Source organism: Cladophialophora psammophila (genome assembly GCF_000585535.1).
Source record: "Cladophialophora psammophila CBS 110553 chromosome Unknown aczJe-supercont1.9, whole genome shotgun sequence".
NCBI classification, from domain to species: domain Eukaryota; kingdom Fungi; phylum Ascomycota; class Eurotiomycetes; order Chaetothyriales; family Herpotrichiellaceae; genus Cladophialophora; species Cladophialophora psammophila.
In genome coordinates this window covers 702,807-729,664 of record NW_006912930.1, presented here as the reverse complement: position 1 = coordinate 729,664, position 26,858 = coordinate 702,807, and the positions used below count along the sequence as shown (strand labels likewise).

At 52.3% G+C, this 26,858-nt stretch overlaps 8 protein-coding genes across 8 annotated transcripts; 2 read left to right on the top strand and 6 right to left on the bottom strand.

Moving 5' to 3' along the window:
- Positions 1-2,045: 2,045 nt before the first annotated feature.
- A1O5_06447 (uncharacterized protein) lies at positions 2,046-3,934 on the bottom strand (the record flags this gene model as incomplete). Its single annotated transcript, XM_007747041.1, has 4 exons — positions 2,046-2,249; positions 2,405-3,500; positions 3,567-3,692; positions 3,765-3,934. 4 exons carry the CDS (start codon positions 3,932-3,934, stop codon positions 2,046-2,048), a joined length of 1,596 nt encoding a protein of 531 aa, XP_007745231.1.
- A 1,842-nt stretch (positions 3,935-5,776) lies between these two features.
- Positions 5,777-7,656, bottom strand: A1O5_06446 (uric acid-xanthine permease; the record flags this gene model as incomplete). The annotated part of the gene is made up of 3 exons (XM_007747040.1): positions 5,777-6,158; positions 6,214-6,316; positions 6,369-7,656. 3 exons carry the CDS (start codon positions 7,654-7,656, stop codon positions 5,777-5,779), a joined length of 1,773 nt encoding a protein of 590 aa, XP_007745230.1.
- Positions 7,657-8,757: 1,101 nt separating this feature from the next.
- On the bottom strand, positions 8,758-10,433 carry A1O5_06445 (uncharacterized protein; the record flags this gene model as incomplete). Its single annotated transcript, XM_007747039.1, has 4 exons — positions 8,758-9,080; positions 9,148-9,309; positions 9,362-9,483; positions 9,535-10,433. The coding sequence occupies 4 exons, from the start codon at positions 10,431-10,433 to the stop codon at positions 8,758-8,760; spliced, it is 1,506 nt and encodes a 501-aa protein (XP_007745229.1).
- Positions 10,434-11,845: 1,412 nt separating this feature from the next.
- Positions 11,846-13,310, bottom strand: A1O5_06444 (uncharacterized protein; the record flags this gene model as incomplete). The annotated part of the gene is made up of 4 exons (XM_007747038.1): positions 11,846-12,033; positions 12,112-12,625; positions 12,737-12,945; positions 13,082-13,310. The coding sequence occupies 4 exons, from the start codon at positions 13,308-13,310 to the stop codon at positions 11,846-11,848; spliced, it is 1,140 nt and encodes a 379-aa protein (XP_007745228.1).
- Positions 13,311-14,842: 1,532 nt separating this feature from the next.
- A1O5_06443 (uncharacterized protein) lies at positions 14,843-16,937 on the bottom strand (the record flags this gene model as incomplete). The annotated part of the gene is made up of 7 exons (XM_007747037.1): positions 14,843-15,052; positions 15,101-16,268; positions 16,316-16,419; positions 16,469-16,517; positions 16,573-16,715; positions 16,762-16,821; positions 16,875-16,937. The coding sequence occupies 7 exons, from the start codon at positions 16,935-16,937 to the stop codon at positions 14,843-14,845; spliced, it is 1,797 nt and encodes a 598-aa protein (XP_007745227.1).
- A 2,821-nt stretch (positions 16,938-19,758) lies between these two features.
- A1O5_06442 (uncharacterized protein) lies at positions 19,759-21,232 on the bottom strand (the record flags this gene model as incomplete). Its single annotated transcript, XM_007747036.1, has 2 exons — positions 19,759-19,831; positions 19,899-21,232. The coding sequence occupies 2 exons, from the start codon at positions 21,230-21,232 to the stop codon at positions 19,759-19,761; spliced, it is 1,407 nt and encodes a 468-aa protein (XP_007745226.1).
- A 982-nt stretch (positions 21,233-22,214) lies between these two features.
- A1O5_06441 (uncharacterized protein) lies at positions 22,215-24,083 on the top strand (the record flags this gene model as incomplete). The annotated part of the gene is made up of 6 exons (XM_007747035.1): positions 22,215-22,452; positions 22,534-22,722; positions 22,799-22,911; positions 22,978-23,100; positions 23,164-23,680; positions 23,743-24,083. The coding sequence occupies 6 exons, from the start codon at positions 22,215-22,217 to the stop codon at positions 24,081-24,083; spliced, it is 1,521 nt and encodes a 506-aa protein (XP_007745225.1).
- Positions 24,084-24,997: 914 nt separating this feature from the next.
- A1O5_06440 (uncharacterized protein) lies at positions 24,998-25,609 on the top strand (the record flags this gene model as incomplete). The annotated part of the gene is made up of 1 exon (XM_007747034.1): positions 24,998-25,609. The coding sequence occupies one exon, from the start codon at positions 24,998-25,000 to the stop codon at positions 25,607-25,609; it is 612 nt and encodes a 203-aa protein (XP_007745224.1).
- Positions 25,610-26,858: the final 1,249 nt, after the last annotated feature.

The following is a 26,858-nucleotide window of genomic DNA, read 5'->3' as shown; positions in this document are numbered from 1 at the left end:
TATTTATTTGCGAGAATCCCCTTCGCAAAAAAAAAAAAAAAAAAAAAAAACCACAGGTAAAAGGGCTGCTGATTGACTGGATATCCAGCCTCGTCTGGGAGCACAGAATTACAAGCCCGGACATACTTCTCAGAGTCTATGACTGCGGCTACTTGCAGCAATATCCAGAAGCACAAGTGACAAAATCAAGGAATGGTCCATACCGCTCATCAGAACAAACACCAAACACTAAGCAATTACGGGCCTTGACTGGGGCTGCTCAACGAGAAACGCATCTACTTGGTACTAGCCGCCTCGACAACACAGACCCAGCAGTCCGCTTCAGGCTCAGACCCCAAAGGTGACGAATCATGCGACTCATCGCGCCATCGCCCACGCCACCGAAGAGTGGTCGTTCACGCTCGCTCTCCCAGATGTTCCGCCGCTGATGCGCCAGCTCCATCTTCGGCTGCACTTCCACGCTGCGCCATCCGTACTTGGCTTCCCAACTCTATCGTCTCCTTTGTGCTCAGCAGACTCTCGGCCCAAAAGCCGAATGAAAAGCCGAATCCCCCCAGCAAAAAAAGGAAAGCAACCTTCCTTCTTCGCACTATCTGCCACATTTCTTCTTCAGCTCTCATCTCCCTCATTCTCGTCCTTCGCACAATCATTCTGCCTATTGAACGAACAAGGCTCGAGCTCCTCGTGCGCGTCAGCGTCAGCCAATCAGCACGTTCGTCCGGCTAAATTCGAACAATGTCTCGCGTCCGGTCATCTCCCATGGGGCGATAGTGCTTCCTCTTTTCTCTCTCCGTTCTCTAACCGTTCAGCCAGCAAGACGAGGAACTAACTCCAAAATGTGGACCGCAACCAAGAAAAGGGGCCGCGGAGAGAGACCGTATTTGTCACAATCTCTATCGATCGCAGCACGGCCTTGGCCACCACCATCATCGCATCACTTCGCCTATCTAGGGACAAGAGAGATGGAGGCACTGTTATCGATACCTGCCTGCGTGCCGCATGCCGCATGTTGCAACGACTAACTACGATCTGATCTAACTAGGTCTTGGTTCCCATGTGGCAAAGATGGACGGGGATACTGTGGGCATGGGACGGACTTTTGTCTCCTGACACTCATCCGCCCATCCATGCGCTCTGCCGATCGTATTGGTACTTTTGCATGATTTATCCATGTGCTTCTCCCGATCGCATTGCCGGTTTGTACTACATGGCCCTTTCCCGATCGCATCGGCTACTCCCGCGATGAAGTGCAATGAAGGATAGTGCAGTGCAGTGCATGCCGAAGCAGATCGCGTCATCTAAAGGTGAAGAAGCGCATTGTCAAGAAGAAAGTCGCGGCCAGGCGTGCGTACATACATGCAAGCATACACGTTTCACATCTCATGCCTCTATCTTCTCCTGTCTATCTCTGTCCTGTCCTTTCCATGTGATAGAACATGACATCCAACCCCCCCTGTATCCCATACCTCATGCCCCATCAGCACGATCCTATTCAGCCTGATATCTGATACTCCCCAACCGACCTCCCGCCCACGCGCACGCGGGTGTCTGTGCGTGCCCATGTGTGTGTAGACGTGTGTGTGTGTGTGTGTGTGTGTGTGTGTGTGTGTGTGTTTATTCATTCGCCGGTAGCGGCAACTTCGAATGAAACGGCATGGATTGTGAGATTGAGATCCGAGGATAGAGAGGCCCTCATGTCTTTTTTCTTTCTTGGAAACGGAGAGAGGGGGGAGAAAGAGGACGGATTCGAGGACGTAGAATGTTTGAAAATGAGAAATAGGAATTTTTTTCTCTCTCTCTTTTCTTTTGTGAAATCTATATTCATTACTTTCGACACGTACACTCAATCACTTATTCACTCGACTTGACTCGACTTAGCCTGACTAACCCGGCTGTCCAGCTTCATGTACATCTCAAATTCCAGTTCTCGGGGGCCGACTACGCTAGATTGACATATCCCAGGGGGCACGCGGCCATGGCATGACATTACGCCCCTCGCTCACACAGCACAGGCACGGCACAGACACGAGCCGCATGAGAGGAGGCTAGACAACGCTACGATGCTCGACGACCGCGGCGTCGATCTTCTCCGTGCCCGAGGCCAGGATGGCCTTGGGCTCGATTTGGATGTCGACGATACCGACCTCTGCGTCCTCGCCGTCGAAGATCTTGGCGATCTCTTCGAGCGTGGGGCCCTTGGTCTCGACGTACAGGAAGTAGACGAAGACGAGTTCGAGCGCGATCCAGCACTGCAGAGGTGGGTGAGTTAGTGGACGGGACGGGACTGTCTTTGTATATATGTGTGTGTGCCAAACCAAACACAAAGAGAGAGAGAGAGAGGGAGGGAGCGAGGAAGAGAGATAACTAAGACGACTCGGATGGGGACGGAGTGGAATGGACTCACAGTGTAGATGGTGTACAGCTTCCAGTTCGGTTTCAGGTGGTCAAAGCCCAACGGATTGACGTACTGGTTGATGACGAGAGCGACCTGGACCCAGAAGTTCATGACCATGAGGCCCTTTGCGCGGATCTTGAACGGCAGGATCTCGACCGTGTACGCGACGAGCAAACCCGACCAGGCGAGCGCGTACGAGAAGTTGAAGATCCAAATAAAGGCCACGACGGCCTGGCCGGCGCCCTTGTTGTGGTGGTCCTGGTAGATGCTCGAGCAGATGGTCCAGACGGTGAAGCAGACAAGCATGCCTGCCGTCGCAGCCAGGAAGAGCGGTCTTCTGCCCACCTTGTCGCAGAGCATGGCGCACGTGCACGACACAATCAGCGCCATGATGGCCAGCCCGCCGTTCAGCCCGAGCTGCGTGTCCGAGTTGGTGATGCCGATCGAGTTGTAGATGTCGGTCGCGTAGTAGGATACCAGGCCGTTGCCGGACCACTGCGAAAAGAGCCCCAAGGAGGCGATCAGCAGCAGTCGGTACCGGTTCCCGCGCGACTTGAGGAAGTCGAGGTAGCTGGACGATTTCTTGGCGATGAATTCCAGCCGCAGTGTCTCTTTGATCTCGGCGTACTCGAACTGCACCGTCGGGTGGAGGTCGTTGCCGTTGGCGTGGTATTTGGCGAGGATCGCGAGGGCCTCGTCGGCGCGGTCCCGCGAGATCAGCCACCGCGGTGACTCGGGGATCCACCAGATGAAGATGATCTGGATAATAGACGGCGCCCCCTGCACAATGGTGGGGATTCTCCACGACCACTCGCTGGGGATGTGCTTGGTGCCGAACGACAGCCAGGTGTTGATGATGGAACCCAAGTTCCACAGGCAGTTATAGATGGCCGTGATGCGACCTCTGTGTTGAGGATGGCAGAGTTCGGTCAGCAGCAAAGGCGAAGACAGCTGGGCCATGCTGTTTCCGAAACCCATGAGGAAGCGACCGCCCTTGAACATGGCCAGATTCTGAGAGGCGCCCTGAATTGCCGCTGCAATGATCATGAGAACGCAGCCGGCAACGATGGCCACTTTACGACCAAAGTGATCGGCCACGAAAGGTCTGCGTCCTCGTCAGCGGAATACATCTCCCAAGCCATTTCTCCCGCACCCATTGGTTCTGACTTACACAAACGGCAAACTAGCGATAGAACCAATACTATACAGTGCGGTCAGAAGACCCAGATTTGACCCTTGGGGGTTGTCGAAGTAAGTTTTCCATTGATCCAGAATACGGATGTTGTTTAACATAGATCTATAAGAACGTGAGCTGCCGTGCGTCCACAAGGGTAAATGTCAACCATTTCATCAACTTCGCGGCACTTACCCATCGTAGCCGGTCGTCGCGGAAGCAACGCAGATGATGGCGGCATAGAAATAAAGCTTTCTCAAGCCAGGATCTTGTAGCCAGCTGACTCTTTCAAGTTCTGGTGCTTCGGCTTGGGCAATTTGGACCTCGTCGGCGTGGGACACGCTCTTCTTGATTTTAGGAACCATGACGACGGGTAGCTAGAAGGAGTGATGAGGCAGGCGAGGTGTTGCGCTCGGGCTTGAGAGAGTGGCTGTCCAACCCAGCGGACACGACCATATATGTACTCCGTACTGGGTCGAGCAAGTCGATCTCCGGAAGCCTCCCAAGAGAGCCATAGAGCCATCTGCCGACTTGGCCAGGGTTCCGGCTGAATTGCGGAAAGAGATATGTCACTTTTGAGCCAAAGGAGCAACAGCCTGGTCGGTTATTAAGACACGCCAGAGTGGATCGACACGAGGTGCCATCGACAAAAGTCTGTGCTGAATCACAGTGTGCCCTCCGAAGCTCCTTTCGACCTCTTGGGAAATGTAACCAGAAGTCGGCTCGTGTCCAGTTGTAATCATCAAGATGCTGGGTGGCGTGCTGGCGCATGTTCGATTCGTTCGCTTGAGGTTTAGCGCTCCTTCTCGAAGCTAGAATGCCTCTCAGCGGCATAGCTTGCAGAGCTTGACTCCGGCAACATGACAAACACCTTCCACACCCTGTTGGGCGAGACAGGGGTCACGGCGCCAGTGGCTTCGCTGTACTGCCTTGGCTGCCAAGTTGATTTGATTTGTTTTGTCCGATGTTGATAATCCGGAGCCTTGTGGCGAGTGTGGATACCGAGGGCAGTCCGCTGCTTGCACGTTAAAGGCAAATGCTTCAGCCTTGGCCCTCCATGTGAGACTTGCAATACGGAGGATGAGTAGAGCAGGGTGGCGTTCATGACGTCCTGGAGAGTAGAAGTGCGTGCCTTGTACGAGACCATGCATGTTGAAACCAATCGACGGACCAGACTTGCATTGAAGGCGGATTCTTTGGGACGCGGACTCCTCACGAGTGACATGTGCCACCGCCAGACTCCTCCCCTTACCCCAGATTTGCGTGGCAATTCCCACAACGGGGAGAGATGGCTTTGGTGGCTAAACGGGACTGATCCATCAATCAGAGCCGGGAGCTGTTCTTCTGTGTCCGGTGGCAGAGTTCTAGCTCCTGGGCAATCCGGCTAAATTCCATCAGGCTAATGGTCGGGCAGCCCCCATGGGGTATTTTCGAATTCTCCCATCCGTCTCCATGGTGGAGAGAGCTCGATTAGCTCCGCCTCCGGCCCATCCCGCGACCTCTTCCCTTGATTTGAGACTGCAGAAAGACTCTCGCAGGATCCATGGCGTGTGGTTGATACCCGAGCTTGGGCAGGATGCATGTCGGACTGGGAAGCACGAGGCTAAATTCAATGGGATAAATGTTGGTGACTTTGCTGGTGTTTGTCATCTTTGGGGACCAATCCAGTTCTGAACGAGGAAGTACAAAGCGACGACTTGGTGCGTATCGATGGTAGCCATACTAGTGGTATGTAGTTCGAGATCTTAGCCACGCTTCCAGTGGTCCACCATCCTATAAGATTAGATTCTGACACAAAGCGACGAAAGTTCTTCCCGAATTGAACCGAAAATGTGCCACAGCAGAGGCAAAGCCCAAAGGCAATCTTGATGAGTGATGACCTCTAAGTCTAAGACAACATTAGCCAGCCGAGACATGGCAAGTGGGAGAAGGGTTGTAATCTGACAACGCAACATACAAAACACGAAACACGCTGCGGCTGATAACCAGGTCAAACGTTAACGGCTACGAGGGAGTGCAGTCGCAAGCTCTTGTAGCTCCTTGGCTCCGTCGATGTATAGTAGCCCGGCTACCAAACTAAGCATGTGCTATCAAATGCTTGGAGATGAATGAGGCATACACATTTCTCATACAAACATGAACTATTCAACTCACTTTTATCACTTCTATGGACCCCGGTAATTTTATTTTTGGCAAAGCATTAGGTATTACACAACCTCCTTGGTGGGCACATCCATCTGGATCTTCTTGAGGGCACCCTCATCCGCCGAGCTTGCGGCCTCGGATCGCCCTTCCTCGTCCATGTCTTTCGGCCCCTCCTCAGCCGGGATATCTTCGATTTCCTCGGGCAACGTCAAGTTGAGGATCATAGAGACCATGGCGGTGATGGCAAAGCCCGTCTCGCAGATCAGGACAATGGCATCGAAGAAACCTCGCAGCGCGTGGTTGTCTCCGTCATAGGTAAACACATAGCTGAACCACGTGGGGACCAAGGTGGCTCCGTATCCGAGTGCCAACGATGCAGTGAGGATGAACCGCGTGCGGCGGTTGAAAGGGACCCGGTTCACAATTGCCATCCCAGATACGGCTCTATCATTCCAGTGTCAGCATAGATCAACGGTTCCCATGAAAGGGGCCTGCTTACACTGCGCAGAAGAGGAAGGTCGTCATGCCTCCAAGGACTGGTGATGGGATGGCCACAAGTGCTGCGGAGAATTTGGCGAACACGCCCGCCACAATAAGGAAGACTGCACAAAATGTCAGATACCTATCACGATTCTAATGGGAAGGTTCACCTACAGCAGCAGAAGTAACCCGCCTTGCGGTTTGCACAGCGGGTTAGGGCAATAACACCGTTGTTCTGGGCGAATGTCGACATGGGGGTGATGGTCATCAAGGCAGCCAGGCATCCATTGAGCCCATCGGCTAAAACGCCTCCCTGGATGCGAGACTCGAATTCTCGGCCTTCGACCTCGAGTCGTGAGACATCACAAGTGGCGGTAATATCGCCAATAGCTTCGCAAGCGCAGATAATGAAGACAACCATGATTGGCAAGACGATGGGTCCATAGAGTGAGAGCTTGAATGTCTTGACCCAGATGAAGGAGCCGACAGGAGCGGCATTGATTCCTGAATCATCAAAGTATCCAGTGGCTGCGGCCACAATGCAACCAGTCAACAGACCGATGATGACGCTGGTGGATTTCATGATGGGAGATCCGAAGCGTTCACAGATCAAGATGGTCACAAACACCAGGAAGCCCAGTCCGATGAATTCGGCGCTTCCCCAGGGGAGAGCATGCGGAGCACCCACCTGAGGACAGACGGTGAAGGGCCCGCTGTCTGGACGCGCGGCGCAAGAGCCGGCTCCGCCAGCCCAGTCTTGAAAGCCCGACTCGATCAGAGACACACCGATGAGAATAACAGTTGGACCGGTGACAATGGGCGGGAAGATGTTCCGCAGCGCCTTCGGTGGCAAGAAAGAAAGTGCGATTTCCACCAAAGCACAGAGCGCACATGTGCCAATGAGCGCACCATAGGCGTCGGGGCAGGGCAAGCGATTTCCATCGGCATCCAATTGACACTTGCCGTTCGCATACATCTGCGCGAAAGCGCCGGTGGCGACGGGGATAATTGCAAAGGATGTTCCCACGACCGAAATCAAGCCAGTGCCAACATAATACGGCGTCCTCCAGATATGGAACCGCGTAATCTGAATTGAGGACAGTATTCCGCACACGATCAAAGAGGTGCTGACAAGATATTGCTGATAGTCGGCGGGCAAATTGACACCTCCTTGACCGGCGAGGATAATGGGCGGCGTCATGATACCGGCCAACATGGCCAGAGCATGCTGAAAGCCCAGCAAGAGCGCCAGAACAATGGGCATAGGGTCATGGAGGCCGAAGAACGGGGATGCGCGACGATGCTTCTTGAGAAAGGGGAGGTTGGGCCGGAAAAGGAATGCATAGTCATAGTCGCCAACCAGACCGTGTTTGGTGAAGAAGGTCTTGCGGATGCTGTTCATACGATCGGCGAGGGTCTTCTTGGGGCTCGTGTCTGGCCCAATGCGGTCTGCTTCGCCCATTGCGAACAATGATGTTGGTGTCGTTCTCGACTGAGGCCTGATTAGCTGCCGAGGATGGGGTGAGGGCTGTGCTGGCCGAGGGAGGAGCTGTGGTCGCGTGCTCAGTCAAGTTGAGGTCCGTCGTGCGTGCACAGTCACCAGCCTTCGAATGGTCGCCAGCTCTCTTTATACCGATGTTGTCGAGCTGAAGCGCAGATTCTGACTCGACGGGCCATGGCCAGCTCCGACGAAGAGCTGGAACCCAATTTCTTGTTGATCAGGCGTTGATCACTATGGCGTCGGGCCAGATGTCCATCTGTAGAGCCAAGAGCCATATCGCCAGGCCAAAAAGTCTGCAATGCGGGTCCCAGATTGACGGGCAGCGGCGACAAGCAATCACAGCCGACGAGGCCTGGAGCACTCTGGAGGTATCGACGGGCATTGGCGAAGGGATACCTACATGTTAGCAGCCGTGGGAGCATCACGCAGACTTCTCCGAACACCGGGCAAACCGGGTCACAGCGTCGTCGGGACACGCCTGTGAGCCGCTGCCTTATCGACGCCCTCTGATTGACCCGGAGCCCACCGAGCCCCGCCTGGCTCGGTACATGGCTGGGCATTGGATGGACCAGATGGACTTGACCAATGCCAGCGACTAATTCTTTATTCCCTCTGCTTCTTATTATTCCCCCCCCTTCTCGCTTGCTAAAGACCCATCCCAGCATCAAGAAAAGCAATCATCTCGCTAGCAGTTCCAATATCAGATCTTCATCGGCGCCCTCCCATTGGCCCATCTGATGAAATCACAAAATAGCCATTGTCATCAGTTTTGGTGGAAGAGCATCTGACCACCCACGAGGCGTATTGTCCCGCTGCAGGTAGGCTCGTGATGTATTTGTGTCTACAGCTTCCTCTGATTGAGCTGTAACGAACTAGGATTTTCTGGTTCGTGATGGTGGCCGTGATCGGGTTCATTCAAAGTTGAGTGTATGTATTAGAAGGTGACCTCGAAGTCAGACATACACTGCGCTCTTTCCTGTCTAATTTCCACCGATCCCGCTATCCCGTTCCTGTCACTGTCTACCTGGACAAGTTGCTTCGCTCGTCCTCTACGGCATATACTCAGAACGTCCTCGCCAACGGACTCCACCTTCTCAACGTCGGCCCAAAGAAGAACAGGACATATACCAGCACCACCAAGCCAATAGAGATGAATGCCAGGGTTGAGAACGCCCATCTGATATTCATGTTTGCAAACATCGCAACACCGGCATGTGCACAACCTGCGGCGATGAGGAAACTCGGGATGAGGAACGCTGCGATGGCACTGGCCGCGACATTCGGATACGAATCCGTGATATAGTTAAGCATTGCCAACCAAAGGAGTGGGTCGCAGAAGCCAAGCACTGCGCCCGCCACGACCGGAGACCAATATGATACAGAGCCTAGATCCCCGAGTGTGTTAGCGCAAAAACCCGCCATAGCAGAGTTGGACACCTTGATGATGCTCACCGTCGCACGTCCAAGCAAACCAGAACAGACTAATTGGGAACAGCCAAACAGCCACCAGAGATGTGAGAAAACGGGCTTCGGGCCTGTGGCGGCCGTGCTTTATCCTATCCCGCCGGAAGAGGTAGGTCTGGACAGGCACGAAGATGAATGTCACCGTGACACCTATAATTTCTGGTTAGAAATAACACGCAACTTCTCCGACACATTTACACACCGACACAGAAATTGAGGTAGGTCAATGATGCCCCAATATAGCTGAGACCGTTGTCGAAGACGAACACATCAAAGACACCGTCGAGGTAGAGGAATAGCAAACCATAAGCGAACCCATTATAGCTGAGCCGTCCAGTCAGTTGATTTAATCTCTCAGAAAATGGAATCACTCACAGGCCAAGCGAAATGACGATGGGTTCGGTGAACATGATTCTCAAAGCCATCGTCGCGACGAACTTCACCTCTCGCATAACTGACAGCTTGCTAGATCCCATCGCAATCTCCAGGGCGTTTTGATCGACGCTACCCCGTCTCTTGACCGCCCTGGCAATGACAATGCGGGGTAGAGTCTCGGGTATGAAACACAGGAAAAAGGCGAACGCGCCGCCGATGATGATATTGATATAAAATATCCAGCGCCACCCCAGGCTCTCGTCTTCTGCTATCCATTCTCCTATCGGGGAGCCCAAACTAGGCCCGAAATTCGCCGAGAGGACAAAGAGAGCCATGGGCTGCGCCGCGCCGTCGGAATCGCCAAAGAGATCAGCAATCGTTCCCGCAACATTGCACAACGCAACCGAGCCCGCGCACCCGATGAGGAAGCAGAAGATGACCAACATTGGGAAGTTGTCGGCCAGAGCGGTGCCGATATTGAGAATCGCATAGAGCAGGATCGAGCCGACGTATACCCATTTCCTGCCTCCAATATCGGAAAGAGGGCCAAGGAACGCGGGTCCCACGGCGGTCCCGACGATGAACATGCTTTGGCCGAGCGTGGCGACCTGGGTGGAGCTGGTCCATTTCTCCATGATCAAGAATTCAACCGAGACGTACGTCGTCGATGTCAGGGTGACGAAGACTTGGAGAAGGCAGTACACAAAGACGATATACCACTTTTTCCATAGCGGCCATCTGATCGGATGTGCATCCGAGTTGGTTTCGATCTTTGAGAGAAGAGCAAGGGGATCCTCTTGGTCGATGGTCGCCTCAAGGTCGGTGTTTTGTGGTACACTTTCCTTCTTTTCGAGCATGTCGGGTGTAGGCTCCGACGGGAACGTTGTGGCACCCGTCATGGTGAAGAGGGGGTTCACAAGGCTCGAATGACAGGTTCAAGGGAGCCAGGAACGCACTGTCGTTGGAGGACAATTACAGAGCCCAAGAAGCAGACCCAAATCGACGTCGCGACAGTGACGGCGAGATGGATTGACTGGGCGAAAAACAGCGCTGGGGGAGGATATTGGCGAAAATATGAAAAAAAGCACAAGTGGATCTGCGGAGCCGTGGGCGGCGATGCCATCAAGATGGTGCTTGAAGCTTGCAAGTGCTTATCGCAAGGCTTGAACGGCAGCGAGTGACGTGTTTGGGTGCGTTTTGGCAGGGGTCACCTCAGCAAGCCCCGATGAGGGAGCAGGCACCTTTGCTTGGTTGTAAGCCATCGTTATCGATGGAGACGGCGAGGAAGCAAGACCCGAGGAACGACGATGGACCAGTGACGGAAGGAGAAATCGAGCAAACAGCACTGATAGCGGCTCGCGACGGAACAAACCGCGAGGTTTGGCTGCAACCTTGAAAAAAATTTCCCTTGCAGTTTGCAGTGATGACGTGAAGCTCAAGCTTTTTAAGTGCACCGAATAGGAAGAAGGCAGTGGATCCACTAGGCTTGATAGCCACGTGCTAGTCCATAACAGGTTAGTAGCCAGTATAGGCGAGCAGCCCGATCCGAAGGCAAGTTCCTGGCCGCTGGTTGCCATTCCTTATAAGGTGCCTGGTGGTGCAGGTCACACAACTAGAGGAAACAGTGCTCATCTAAGAAAGAGCTGAGGTCTGCATCCCAGTAAGCAGTATAGATAGACATCAGGTACTTGATTCGCAGATAACAGCCGTCATGGCGTGCTCTGTATCAAAATCGCATCCTGACACACCCGGTCAACGCCTACCTACTGGGTACAAGTATGCACTACGAATATCCACGTGCCGCTAGTAGGAGGAGCGGCGGCAAAACCGATCGTGGAAAATTGTCATGGTGGGTTTCGAGACTGTTTGTGGGGGCCCATGGGAACATGCATGGAATGTTCGTCTCGGCTTCAAGGCCCGAATGCGCGTTGGACGCCTTCTGGAATCGGATATCATTCAGCCCTGCAACGTGCAACCTGGGAGTGCAAAACACCACAATGTACACTATTGCATAAATCTAGGTATGGAGCTAACTGCTGAGTGGCCAGTCGGCCGGGGATCCGCAGAGGGCTTTTCGGGCACTGAACCACTGAGATCAGCTAGTCCTTTATAAGGGACCCTGTGCCAGCCTGACGATAAGAACATGGCGAACGCCCCACAGTCGTCGCCATGTTCTGGGGGGTTTCCCGAGTCAGGCTTTCCATGGAAGCGAGAACCGACTGTCGCACAGTTCATAAAAGGTGGATGCATCAGCGGTATCTGTGTCCGCAAGCCATCTATCTGTGGCTTTTGCCTTTATCGGGGCGCACGTTTATTCCAGGCGAGCAGGTCGCTTTTCAGGGCTGATCTCAAGTGAACCAAGGGCCTCAGACCTCGACTGACTATTCGGATCCAGATACGGAGCCTCACCGATACCAACAGCGCGATGGCCAAACCGCTCTCCCAACTGATCATAATCGAACGTGGCACAATGAAAGACGCATCGATTATCCCAGATAGCTGTTCCAATGGGGAAACGAATCAGCATCCCTGTACCCCTCACAGCAACATTTCAGAGCCCATTCAGTGTGGACTTACCGATGTCATTCTCATTTCTCCACTTAAACCTCACCTGCAAATCATGGTTATTCACGATCATGCCATGCAGTTTCCTAGACAGTTCCTCGCTCTCCTCCGCATTCAGCTCGTTGAAAGCTTTGGGAAACGTCCCGATCGCAAACACCGTCTTCCACCCGGTAACCGGATTTGTTCTCACCGCGGGATGCACAGCACTCAAATGCTTGCCCACGTTCAACGGCGACCCCCTGGGCTGATCGTACAAGGTCGCCCTCCCTTGCTGCTCGGCTCTGATGAACCCATCCCCGATGAATGTCGCCGTCAACCCTTCGAGGAATTGCTGCCACGGTCGGCTCATGCGATCGTATATCTCATACCCACTCGCCCAGAGGGTGTCGCCCCCGGTCTGGGGCAGCTGGGTCAGTCTCAGGCTCGTGTAATCCGCAGGCGCCGGCTCAAATTGGATATCGCTGTGCCATTGCGCGGCGTCGTATTTGCGCTTGTTGTTGATTTCGCCGTTGGCGTCGAAGAGCTTCTTGCGCGACACAGACGAGTGTCAAAACTAAAAAGGTTGTGAAGTCACGTGATCCAGCCCAGCCGCCCAGTACCGTTTATATAGTCTACCGTAGTCCCCGTACTGAATAACGGGGGACAACCTTTGATCATTCAACAACGAGATGTTGCTAATCTCTAGATCATGCCCGAACTCGCTAGATCCAACGAGAATCGAGTGAATGTGCAATGTTGATGAGGATGGCTTGCCCGTCAATTCGCCGAGGCGCTGAATGAACTTCTTCTGCACACCGTCCGTCAAATTGTCCTGTTTGCGAAAGAAGACGACGCCGCGCTCGCTGACTATCCCATTCGAAGATCAGCCAACATTTTAGTCTGTAAGTCCCTTCCACGGATCGCGAGACTATGGATAGGTATGTTTGGGCAGGACTTGGGGTGGGGTGGAATGGGATGGGACTGCAGTACGGAGTAGACATACTAGTGATAGCAAGATCCCTCAACAGCGTGTCCGCGTCAGCAGACTTCATCAAGTCGTCTACGATGTTCACGTTCGCAAATTCCCGACCGATGACAGGCGTGACATCTTCGGATTCGAATTTCTCGTTGAGCAATCCGCTCTGCCTGAGCGGCTTTCGGGGGTACTGGCCACCGCTGGTGCTGGCCACCGCCGAATGACCGTTTGAATAAGTCTCGCCAATGGAACCCATCACTCTCTAGCACTATGTGTCTGATTCGCTGTGAGATCTCTATGGAGAACAAAGTAGATCTGTACTTTGATATTTAACACGCGTATAAAAATTACTGTTGTCCGTAACGAATTTAGCGATATTGATGCATTGAAAGAAAGAGAAAAAGTTAAGGATAACCAGATAATAATGAGAAACGATCATCCCCGATTCAGTCTGATCACGCAATTCAGGTTGGAGATGACCGAATCTGGTCATTTTATCTTTGATTTCTCCCCACTTCTGAGTTCCTACCGAGTATTCGGCGAATCAAACTCGCGATCAGCGTCTCCATGGAACCGAATCCACGTGGTAATGGTAAAAGAGTTGCCTTTGTGGCGCGTATTCAGAGAGCCAGAATGAAAGATAAGCGGCGTGGTCGGACAAGAAAGTCTTGGTAACACATCAAAAGGTATTTTGCGATTGGATCGAAGGTGACTTTCGTTTATAATTAGCATTTCGTTTACCTGAGGGAATAGTGGTGCCATATCAGGAATCCATGATATTAGATGTGCTTGGCAGAACGGCCACTTCGTTGTGGTTGAGCACTCTTCAGCTACATCAGATGCAGCGACTACTTTGTGTCACCTCGTGCCACTTATTTCTCCACTGGGCTTCGTTGGGTATCGCGGAACTTTATATCAGATCGTCGGAGAGGCTGGCTGATCACTTCCTTCTCGTCTCTGATGTATAAGGCATGCTTGGAAATATGCCGAATCTCCGGTGAACCTGTTGTTGCTCGATGACAGCTAAAGCTCGTGGGGAAGAGGCCACGGCGGCCCTGTCATGTGGCTGGTCAGGTCAGTTTCTGAACGGCTCCCATTTGGGCGGGCTATAACACCGGTAATCATCTTGCAGAGCCCAGTCCACATTTACTTTGAGAGGCGCGGCATCCAATATGTCCAGCTTGGCTTCCCATGAATCAAGTAGTCCTTGCTCCGGATGGTATGCTGGATTCCGATGGATCCTGCAGATTGCCATGAGATGGCTGGCGTTAAAGCCGTGATCGGCTTCTTGTTATGCGCAGTTTTGACTTGGCCCCATACTGCTGGCAAAGCCGTTGCTGAATGGTATTCCCTCGCCTTGTCTTACCACTCACGATCATACAGTCCCCAGTACTCCGTTTCCGCATAGTATGTGTGAAGATAAAGGATTCTGCGGCCGCCTAGGTCAGTTAGATGTATTTCTCGATCCCGATTTTGCTGCAGAAATGTTCCACCTTTGGTCGACGCCGATCTCCAAAGGCCAATGTAAAGCATAGGCTGAGACGTTCGGCCTTCTATCTGGCTGGAGTTGAAAGTTGAAGGACAATGGCCAGTTGCTTGAACTCTTGGAGGCACAATCGATAAACTGTTCGACGGGATCGTACGGCAATGAAAGGTCCTGGATATGTAAGACCAGCACGACCACCATCAAACGAGAAATATGATCGGAAAGGCAGAAGTAGTTAGTGAGGGGTTTTGGCTTCTGTGACTCAACTCGCTAATGTCAAGTAACAATGTATCCAACGCGAATCATCTATGACTTTTCAAAGCTTTCACTTCTGCAACGAGGTCTGTTACCGTCTTGGTCAGGCTGCTCAGCTGCCGTGACTGCTGGGCAATCAAAGCCTTCATGTTCTTCATCTCCCGCTCCATGGAATCTGACATCGGAGTCGCCTCAGCTAGGTTCGAAGCTTCTCCCTCCTCGACAGTCTGTTCATCTGACATTTCCGTTTCGGTCATCTGCTTCATATTAGTTTAGAAGAACATGTGGAATTCTTGGTAGCGGACCTTGTGTTTAGGCGGAGCAGGTTCAGGGGCTTCGACATCTTCCCATACTTTACTCGCAACGGGGGTAGGAGATTGCTCCTTTTTCTCTTCAGCCACGACCGGTTTAGCTGCAGATGTCCGTTCCACGGGCTTCTGGACTTCCTCGAAATCCGACTCGTCATCCTCGACTTCTGCAGGCTCGGTATCTTTGAATTTGTCGGCGGCACCCATCATGGTAGCACCTTGTTCCTTCATGGATGGAGGCGGAGATTGAATTGTGGCCGGTGTTGGTTCCGGAATCGACTGGCGAACTTCTTTCTTCGGTTCAACAGCCTTGATGGGTTCAGGAGCCTTCTTGGCCGGCTTCACCTCATCCGAAGCGACCTCTTTGAGGCCAGTACCCTCATATAAACTCTCCATGGAGATTTTTGGTGGCAAACCCTCAGCACCGTCAAGCCATTCTTTGCTGTTCATTGCTGCTTTCAGTCCAACAGTAGGGGGATAGATATCCTCCTGAAAGGTCTCTGCTCTCCGGGGTACAATGAAAGAAATAGGCTCGATGTAGTTGTCGTTTACCGTCTTATATGCTCGAGCAACCTCGTTCTCATGCAGATTAACTCCCCTCTTGGGAATGAAGGCCACTCCACGTTGAGGATCGGATGATTTGTACTCGGACAGGTATTCGAATTTGTCGTGCTCATACTCGTAATAACGGATGTTGCCGTCACCCCTGCCTGCGAGGAATAAACACTGGGTGCCTTCGTCCCAAAAGGGCATGCATACGCCAGAGATCGAGTCAAGCATTTGGAACCCGTCAATGGGTCCTTGGGCGTTTCGGACGTCCCAAAGTGCAAGTTGACGGTCACTCATTCTAGAAAAGCCAGTCGTAGCGATTCGATCGTGTTCCCCCATCCACACCGCACGGCTGTTCTTTGCACCTGCGTGGCCTGGGCCCTCATGAACGGCTTTTTCTTGTCTTGTGTCCCATATCCTCAATTTCTTGTCTCGGGAAGTCGTGACTAGAAGGGAACCATTCGCGCTCCACGATAAAGACTGAATCACCTCGCCAACCTTCAGCGAGAGCTTGGAAGAGCCGGACTCGATATCCCATATCTTGATCATAAAATCTCCCGCTGCCGACGCCAGGATATTTTCAGCGGCGGGATTGAAGAGCACGTGCCCTACTTTCCTGAAAGGTGTCAGTCATTGCTTCAAAGATGATGTCTGATTACATACTTGGGGTGGCCACTGAGCTTGCCAACAGGGGCAATATCCTGTATCTCGTCTGGGGGAAGGTCGAGGTGTAGGGTGAACTCGTCGGGGACTCTCCACAAGAATACCTGTGCAGGTCAGCATTTTCTTTCCGCTAAAAAGAGCACCTCTCGCTACCTTGCCGTCATCAGAACCCGAAGCGATCAACGAGTCATTGAACGGATTCCTGCACTTGTCAGTCCCGCGTCCTTGCTTTGTTTTTCCTTGATAGTCAAACCCACCAATCGGTGTCCAGAACCACGGCGGTATGTCCTCGGAAGAGTGGTATGCGTTCGGGCAGGCGGCCTTTCTCTTTCGTGGGGATGACGGCAAACGCGCCACCACCGCTGCTATCCCAGTTAAGGGCGAGATATTCTGGGTTGGCCTGGCATTGTCAGCATTTGGGATTGCAGCTTGCAGGCGGTGCGGACCTTGATCAAGTTTGTGTCCCAGGCATTCTTCGATACCCTCACATTGTCATAACATTGTTCCTTTGCAGCTCTTAGCCTGGAGTCCTCCCAGTTGAAAGTGGGTGAAGCCACACCTTGCGAGTCGGACGGCCGAACACGTGCCGATATTTGGAAGAGCGTACGAAACGGCCTGCCATAATTTTGACAGGAGAGTTGACGGAGGATGAATGAAACTTGAAGAGAAACTGGCAAGACTGGGCCTGTAGTCTCGATGGGCTCTCAGATTTGCCAGGCTGGAACAAATCTGAAGCACTTGGAGGTACCCAGTATTGGAGCTGACCGCAACCGTAACCGCAGCCATCATGGTGCCGGTCCCTCCATTGGCGTCCGGAGAAATTATCACACTAACCTTCTTTGGGTTTACGGTCAACTACGGCGAACCATTACAGAATCTGCCGCCGCATGTAAAGATGCTTTGCTTCGGAGGAGTAATGTTGAATAAGAGCAAAGATGCTGGAATACATACTCGGTAAACAAAATGTTCTTTCTATCAGTGTACCTCATCCGCCTCTTCAGTTATGCAGACACTTCGTGCAGTGTGGTTCTCTGGATCTTCTCCCAAATCTTCTCCCATGCGAAGCGACCATCAATCTGATATTCATGTTTGTCAAATTTCACCTTCCTCCTTCTATCTGCTCTCCAGAGGCTACTACACCAACTTCGTATCTAGGTCTTCGGTCATGTATTTGCTGGTAGCTTCTTGCGCTGGCGACGGGTTTCCTGCACATCAGGGGGGGAATAGACCACACAAGCTCATGCATACTATGTTGATTTGAGGGACACGGACAATTGTATTGTTTTAAACGCAGTTCGCGACTCTTAAGTCTTTGGGCTAACTGCTCACCTTGTCCATCATTTATAGCAGCATTCAATCAAATCCCTGCCAGGTTATTCAGCTACCTCTCGCTTTGGGATGCTAGCGCGGCATATGTTCTCGGCCAATTTCCATGTCAATAGGTCAACCGGGCCAACCCGCGAGGACTGTCCCAACAACTTCGTCGCAGGCTCGTGCAGTCGCCCCATTCTCGGTTCACGCCGCAGACTGATTGAGCTCGAGAAGCAAATGCTGCAGGAGGGTGACATTTGGGCGCCAGCTTCGATGGAAGGTTGGTTTGTCTCGTAGCAGTAAATGGGAATACCCCACATTCCGTTATAGCAAGGTAGAAAATTATCCAGAACACTCCCACTTGACCATTGCCATTTGTCGTATTGGCTCAGGAGAGAGGGAGTAATTGCGGTGGCCGCCAAGATATATAAGACTATCCTTTGCCGTGTCGCGCTAGGCAGCTTCTGGTAAGTCTCACCACTCAAGGACCCATTAGGCAGCGGTCTGTGATTAATTAATGAGTCAGCTTAAAAAAGCGGAGAGCTTCACTCTGCAGAGGCCACTCAATCACAGCCCCGGCCAACAACACGAACTCTAAGGGCACGTCTCCTGTAGGACTGGATGTTCAAATCAGCAGGTCTGGAGGCGGGGGCAGGGCAGGAAGAGAAGAAGCAGAAGAACATGGTAGGTACCCAGTATTGTAGGATGGCAACCGACTTGGCGGTAAGATATGCCGATTCTAGGTTTGGAGAAACGGCGTTTGGCCGACAAGGTTTGACTGGCACTCTACTTAGGAAAGCAGGGCTGGTGGGCGTAATTGTCGAGCATTATCTAGCCTCTGTGGAGGAGAAGGGAGAGAAGTTTGACGTTTCACCATCCTTTCCGGACTAGGCATCTGGGTAATTCTTGCGGGGGCTGGTAGTGATAAGGGTCCTGGGGACTTCATTTTCAACTGCACATCGAAAGAATCTCTCTAATCAACGCCACTTTGGGGTCCTTCCCTGTCTCAGAAAGTCCTCTTATAAACGCTCCAGAGCCACGAAGCAACAATCCGGTTGAAGGCATCCAGGTGGCCATGTCTCATTGTGGCTACTTCTCGCGGGCACGGTCCAAGGGGGATAAGTTGGGCTACTACCGGGCATCAGTCGCGTGCGGTAAGTACAGGGGGTTGAGAAGCCCATTGGAAACATGTGGACACTCGCTCATGTGGTAGGTCATTGCCGAAAACGAAAGGCTAGGTGCATGCCAGCCATTGGAGACCCTCTACGCAGGTGTGCCAACTGCGTGCGCCTGGGTTACCCGTGCGTCGTAGTTAAAGTGGAGGTCATGGAAGCTCTTGATATATTGGGAGAAGACGGAACCCCCGAAAACATTCTACGTGTGCAGAGGCTAATCGGTACGTCCAACCATGGTTTGTTACAACAACAGTTCCTGGTCCTGATCACTGCACTCGCAGGCCACGTCAAGACCAGGGGACCCTCGGAATCATGTCAGCAGATGGACGGATCTAGCACTTCACGGACAGCCAATTTGCAACCAGCGGCTCCATCTGACCCTAATGCTCATTCAACCTGGCCATGTCAGGTGCCTTTAGCGCCAGAGCAGCCACAAGTGTTTTCTTCTGTCCAAAACTGTACAACACCAAATCCAGGAATTTCACCACACCCTTGTTCGATATTCAACGAGTCCTGGCAAGATGTGCCAGCAATATATCCATCAGAAGCCTGTCATGCGGTAGCAGAGGTGCCTGTTAGCGACGTCTTCTACAATTTGGAGACGTCGGCACCGGTGAATCTGGAGCACCAAGACAACATTCTTCGTTGCCCAGATGCGCTTTCAGTGAACTTTTCAAATTGGCAATATATGCCTATGACTGTGGAAAATTATCCATTATTCCATACGACGCATGCGACTTCGGAGGCGATCAATCCACAACAATGTTCCGGATCAAGATAAGAGACGAAAGGCCTGACAGGAGCTGCAAAGTTCCCGTTTTGAAGTGATAGATTTGACCGACAAGTTGGTTGCTTTCTTTTGAGCCATCCAGTGTTCACAGATGTGGCGCACCCTCTTCTTTCGTCAAGCAACTACCCGGTTTCAGTACAACAATCAACATCTAACGTTCAACCCGGTCAAAGTGCAGCCTTCTTCAACTGATCGTCATATCGCAGCACACTTTCAAGCAACACTTGCGCCCCAAGAGCACTGGATATAAAATTGTCAATTAGAATGCCTTGTAAGTGATAAGGGTTGGGAGTCAGAGGACACATACCATTGCTCCGGAGAAGAATATTCGTCAGGGTGATGAGAAATGCCTCCTTTGGACGGCACAAACACCATACTCGTTGGACAACGGTCGCTTGTGTGTACACTGTCGTGGCCGGCACCTGCCATCATCTCTTTTACATTGTCCTCTCCGGCTGCGTTCCGCGCTGCCTCGCGCACACAGCTGATACAATCCTCATGGAACTGCACGGCCGGACTGTTCCATATGTCTTCGATCTCAACTGTGCATTTGTTTGCCTGGGCAATTCGGCCGAATTCTGCACTCGTCTCGGCAATCATGCGTTCTCGCACCTCGGTGGAATGGTGGCTCAAGTCGACGCTGAAAACAACTTTATGCGGCACGGTTGCTGGCGATTGAGGCCACGAGTTGATGACTCCGACAGTCGAGAGGCCATCTGCAGCAAGGGCAATCTCCTCCACCCGCGATATCATGCGGGCAGCAGATGTGAGGGCACAAGCCCGTCGGGCCATTGGGCAGGTGCCTGAATGCTGGTTCTTCCCGTGGACCGTGACAATAAGCCAGCCCATACTCTGCACGCCAGTTACCACGCCAACCATTTTACCCTCATCTTCAAGAACGGGGCCCTGTTCGATGTGCAGCTCGAAATGCGCGCTCAGAGGATTCGCCTGGTACGACGCGGGTACGCTTCCCAGAAAGCCGATCCGCTCCAACTCGCTCTTCAATGTCGCCTTCTTGGTCTTGTCCTCAGCAGCCGGAAGCGCGTGAGCGTAATCCAGAGCGTACCGGCCAGACCAGACGCCAGATGAAACCATGCCGGTGTTGAACCGAGCACCTTCCTCATTTGTCCAGTCTATAACCGCAAGCGGCGCATATGTCTGGTGTCCGTTTTCCTCGAGGACCCGCAGGATCTCAATGCCAGCCTGGACGCCCAGAATCCCATCGTAGCGGCCACCGGCCGGCTGGGTATCAAGATGGCTCCCAATTCCGATGGGGGGAAGAGAAGTGGAGATGCCCGCCCGCGTAGCAAACAAGCTGCCCATCTCGTCGACTTTCACAGTGCATCCTAATGACTGCGTCGTGGAGACGAACCATTCGCGTACGGCTTTGTCCGTATCAGTCAGTGCGAGGCGACGGATGCCTCCATCTGGAGTAGCACCCCATTGTGCAGTTTCGTGGATAGTGTTCCAGAGTCGATCTTTGTTCACGGTGTACGAGGGAATAGTGGCCTGTGTGGTGGTGCTCAGCGTGCGGGTGTACGTTTGGCCGAAAGGAGCAAGTCTCGAGAATGATGAATACGAGGTGGACTTGATTGTGGATGAAAACAAGCCAAGCGCCCTCGTCGTTCGAGTGATGAGCATTTTGTGATGGTACCGTGAACGGCCGACTTGAAAGACTTCGCGAGATGGAACAAGAAAACAAAGGAGGCCCTGTGAAGTCAACATCCTCGGGGCGTGGCATGATGATTTAACATCTATATTATATGTATACCAGCCTGTCCTCCCCGTGAACTGCGTCGGTGTGGATAAACTCCACTGTGAAGGCCGGAGAGACGCATACTGACCCTAAGTGAAGCCGCGGTAAATGTGACATGGACCATGCACTTTACACGCCATTACACGTTGAATTTCTGTAAGGGAAATCTCAAGGTATGCACACTCTTGGACACACGGGGGCTTCAGAAATGGAACGCCACGTGGAAGCGACTCGTACAGCAGCAAAGAGGCACGCCACTATACTCGAATGGTAAGTTCAAGAGCTGAAGCTGCGCCGACAGATGAAACATTCGACCAGATGATATTGCATATTGCTCATGGCGGGACTGTATCTCGAGTGGGTTCGTCATTATTGATACTTGATCGATGGAGCAACGGCGGGACTGTATCTTCCGACTCCACCTGCTAGAGACGGGACTGTATCTTCTCCGCCTGCATTAGCGTCGGGACTGTATCTCTACTGATCTGTCCAGTCACAGAGTACGGAAAGTGGCCTGCCAGCAGCAGGCTAGCCCTTTACAATGGAGACCATAGAGACCATACTGGGTTCATACCGCCTATTTACCGCCATCGACAGTGATTCTTGACTGGAAGTGGGGTGACGAAGAGAGCAACGAACTAAACCGTCACTCAATCATGCCAGCCCTGCCTGTGATCCACATGGTTATATAAACTTGGCTTTCGCGAAGATTGATTCAATGCAAGAAGCACAAACTCCAGCGAAATCCATGATCGGGTCAGGAAACCGAACACTGTCCTCGTCTCCATCATTTGACTGACACTCGGCTCCCACCACATTTGCAGCCGTTTAAGGGAGAACGGAAAGAGGAGGAGCTTGACAGCAGCAATGGCAACCGACGTCGAGAAAATCGGCCGCGTTAACCCGCCAGTCGAGACACCTGTGCTCGAGACCAACGAGAAGCTCGCCCTTGACCAGGTCGACGGTGCTCTTGCCTTCCTCCGCAACGAAGCCGATGCGTCCATCGCCGAGTTGGACGAGAAGAGCCTTCTCCGCCGCATTGACTGGCTCATCATGCCTATGCTATTTGGCGTCTATATTCTCCAGTACATCGACAAGAGTCTAAGTATGTTGGCTTTTTGGATTGTGCATTCTCTTGTATTACTCGCTGGAAACGAGGCAGTCGCTAACCTATAGTGCTACATAGTCAACTATGCCAACGTGATGGGACTGAGCAAGGACACGCACATGAGTGCGGCTGACTTTTCCTACCTGGCCACTTTCTTCTATGTCACCTTTGCCGTCTTCCAGCCAGTGCACGCGTACCTGATGCAGAAGTTTCCAACCGCAAAGTACCTCGCTGTGAACGTTGTCTTGTGGGGCGTCTCTCTGGCAGGTATGCTAAAGACAAGATAGATGATTGATTGAAAGAGACATGTTTTGTGGGCTGACACCTTTTTCTCTCACGGTAGTCCACAGCGCATGCCATAACTTCTCCGGTCTCATCGTTGTTCGGTTGCTTCTGGGTGTCTTTGAGTCAGCCAGCGCTCCATGCTTGATTCTGATTACCGGCATGTGGTACAAAGTACGTGACCAGCAACCCTAGGATGAGGGACTACTATACCTGATCACAAACATTGACTTCGTTTAGCGCGCGGAGCAGCCTCTAAGAGTGGCCATCTGGTATCTTGGTGTGGGCGGTGGAACCATCGTCGGAGCCCTCGCCTCCTTTGGCTTTCAATACTATCATGCAACGACGTTCAAATCGTGGCAGGTCAGTAATTTATCCACACCCCGTCACGCAGAAGATCCTGTGCAACTAACTATTCCCACAAAGATCATGTTCCTGGTCTTTGGAATCATCACTGTCGCCTGGGGAATTGTCGTCTTCCTCATCCTGCCCGATTCTCCCATGGCTTCGCCCTTCACGCACGAAGAGAAAGTCTTCGCAATTGAACGACTGCGCGAGAACATGACTGGGATCGAGAACAAGACTTTCAAAAGGCCGCAGTTTCTGGAAACTATTTTTGATCCGCGGACGTGGCTCATCGCCGTCATCATAATTGCTGGGAACGTCCCCACAGGCGCATGTGGGACATACTCTTCGACTCTGATCAAAGGCTTCGGGTATACCTCCAAGCAATCAGCCTTACTCAATATCCCCAGCGGTGCAATATCAATGACCGCGGTCCTCTCCGCGTCATGGTATGCGGGCAAATTCAACAACCGCGGATACGGAATTGTGGCTCTCCTCCTCCCTGGCGTGCTGGGAGGCGGTCTGATGGCTTTCCTGCCAAAGAGTGACAAGGCAGGGAAACTGGCAGGCATCTACCTTACCCAGGTTTTTGGGCCAAGTAAGAATAATCCCCATGTTTCCCGGGTGCGAAGTGCGTGTACTCACAATTCAATACCACAGATCTCTCGATGATGTACTCTTGGGCCGCGGCCAACTATGCAGGACACACCAAGAAAATCAGCATCAACGCCATCATTCTTTTTGCTTATGGTGCATCCAACATTATCGGACCCTTGACCTTCACTGGCTACACGGCCCCCGAGTACATTCCAGCCAAAGTTGCCATCATGGCCTGTCTATCCCTGGCCATCGTTGCCGCGTTGGCTTTGAGGTTCTGGTACTCCTGGGAGAACAGACGTCGGGATCACCTCGCGGCCGCCGAGGGATACGTGCACGTTCCCGACACAGAGTTCATGGATTTGACGGACAAGCAGAACCTCGAGTTCAGATATGCACTGTAGAGTCAGCTTTTATAAATGGGCGATACTATGTAGCCTCGCCACCAGCCACAAAATTGAGCCAAGCCAATCGTCCAGAGCGTGTATTGTTTAGGAGCAAAGAATGTATTTGCGAGTCGTGTGGTGATTTCCTCAAGGAAAAGAAGGCATCTCGGTCGCCAGAGAGCCGAAAGAGTCAGCCTTGGTACATAAGCGCAAAGCTCTGAGAAGATCGAGAGGTTATTTCCGGCCCACAGGTCCAGGGTAGCGTGCGATATAGTCTAATTCCATGGAGACCATGCTCGCCAAAACTATGCGCGGGTTGCCGGAACATCAAGTGAGAGGATTCTGACCAGCTATTACAAAGACTCCGGGATTCCAAATCAGCGCTGAGAGCCCGCCAATATACCGATCTAAGCGACTGTTAGAGCAGCAAGGGTTGGCTGGGTTGAGGCATATTATTGCTAGCTGCTGTATCCTCAAGCCACCACTGGTCGGTGACTGACTGGCGACGGGTTGCGTGTTTGCGTCACGTTGCAGCATCGCATCGGACCGTTTCCGCGCTCAACAAGCAGCAAGCCCAGCATCCACCCCGCCGGGAACTTGGCTAAGACAACTTGGACGACACTCTTCAACGCGGTTCCTCAGCATTATATATTGCTTCCTAAGGAATTACCTAGCATTATATACTTGCTTCCTAAAATATTATCTAGCATTATGGAATGCGAGCCGCTCGTCTGCGTCACTCAAGCGGAAGGAAAGGAAAGTGGGATCCGCACTGTGGTGGAACATAAGAAGGATGAGAGGAATGGACCTCGACCAGTGTACCAGAACAAGAGCAAGATAGAGACAGAGCAGTAACGAGAACAAGAAACACCAGAAGACCATTGTCTTGAGTTGAACTTATTCCATTTTCCCATCCCCGGCCCAAATTCACAATGTCTGAAGCGGACACCTACCTCGACATCGCCGCCAACCGGCGCTCCATTTACAACCTGACCGGCGAATCGACCATCTCGGACGAGAAGCTCGAGGAACTGGTCAAGAAGACCCTGTTGGTGACTCCATCCGCATTCAACACCCAGAGCGCCCGCATCATTGTCCTCCTGGGCGACCAGCACAGAAAGCTATGGGACATTGTCAAGGCAGCCGTTGCGCCGCACGTGGCCGGTAGCCAAGAGCGAGCCGCCGCTACGGAGGCGAAGCTGAGTTCCTTCCAAGCCGCATATGCTTCGATCCTGTTCCTCGAAGACCCCTCCACGTACGACCCGCTCTCGTCGTTCGTGACGTACGCCGACAAATTCGAAGCGTGGCGAGAGCAAGGGAGCGGCATGCATCAATTGGTGCTCTGGACCGCGCTGGAGGCGGTGGGGCTGGGGGTCAACGTACAGCATTACAATCCGCTCATCGACGAGGAGGTGAAGAAGACGTGGTCCATTGATGAGAAGTGGAAGCTGGTAGCTCAGATGGTCGTCGGGAAGCCGGCGGGCGAGAGACCCAGTGCGAAGGAGCAGAAGCCGCTGGAGAGTAGATACCGCATCATTTCTTGAAGTGGCTTGCTGGGAAGACACACCACCCCCCAGGCCGACCGATGAGCTGGTTTTGTTGATTCATTCTCGTAGACTTTCTCAGTTATGAACGCTTGCAAAATACCAAATCGTTTGATATTTCCAGTTGGCTCTTCTACTCGTTTCTAGACCCACCGTCTGCTTTTGCTTGCCTTTTTGTTTCAGCTGCCGGCCGCCTCCGCTTTGTTGAGAAGTCTACGCAGACAGATCCTTCGGCAAATAGAACGAGATTGAGCTGAGTGACTCGTCTTCTCGCCGTATCGACTTGAGCACCCCCTTGACAGGACTAAGAACCTGCCTTGGACGCGGTATATCAAACAGCTCAGTATCGTGGACCAGAAAACGCCAAAATCCACATCAGAGAGCGGTTTCAAGACCGTATTTTAAGCCATTCAGCGTAGAAAAAGACTTCACCGTATATTAAATGTATCTCAACATACTCAGCACATCAACGGCTACGCCACGCGGCTCCAAAGATTCGTCACTTTTATCTATCAATCATTATCCTATGTCATTCATTCGTCCCCTGCTGCCACCTAAGCTACGCTAATGAGGGTAGTCGCAGTCCAGTTTGAGAGACCTGCCAACACCGAATGAGTTATCACGAAGCCGAGAGTATCGGCATATCTGACCGATTGCGCCACTTCCTCTTCATGATTAGCAGACTGAAATGGTGTAGAAGTAGAGCCAGTGGCTGTCTTGACTTGCTCCCCTCCTGGGCCATTGTAACGGCGATTTCTCTTCACGAATGATGGCCGCATTAATGTCTCTGACCAAGTCTCGACAAGTTCTGAAATCAACTATTACTCTGCCCAAACCCTCAATGCCACCCTCTATAATTGCTCTGGCATTGTAGGTCGCAAAGAGACCCCACTCATAAGAATTCAGATATTCTTTGCTCGGGACGCGCTTGAAGATGTACTGAATGCCAAAGCTTTCGAAGTTCACGCATTCGAAGACTTCGGTGATGTTCAATCGGCCTTCGTCTCGTTCAACGAGGGAATCAACAGCGTAAAAATACCGATTCAGTGGTTCTGGGCACGGATCGGAATCATTTGGGTTTGCCGTCATTCAAGTTCCAAGAAGGAGGGAATGTGCCATTATCCAAACAGTATTGCCACCTAATAGAGTGCACGACATCCCATCCGTCGTCAACAAGGTGTTTCCGATAGGAGGGATGCCGGCTCGAATAGTGTCTCTTCGAATCCAGCCATCGTTGTAGAGCCCAATG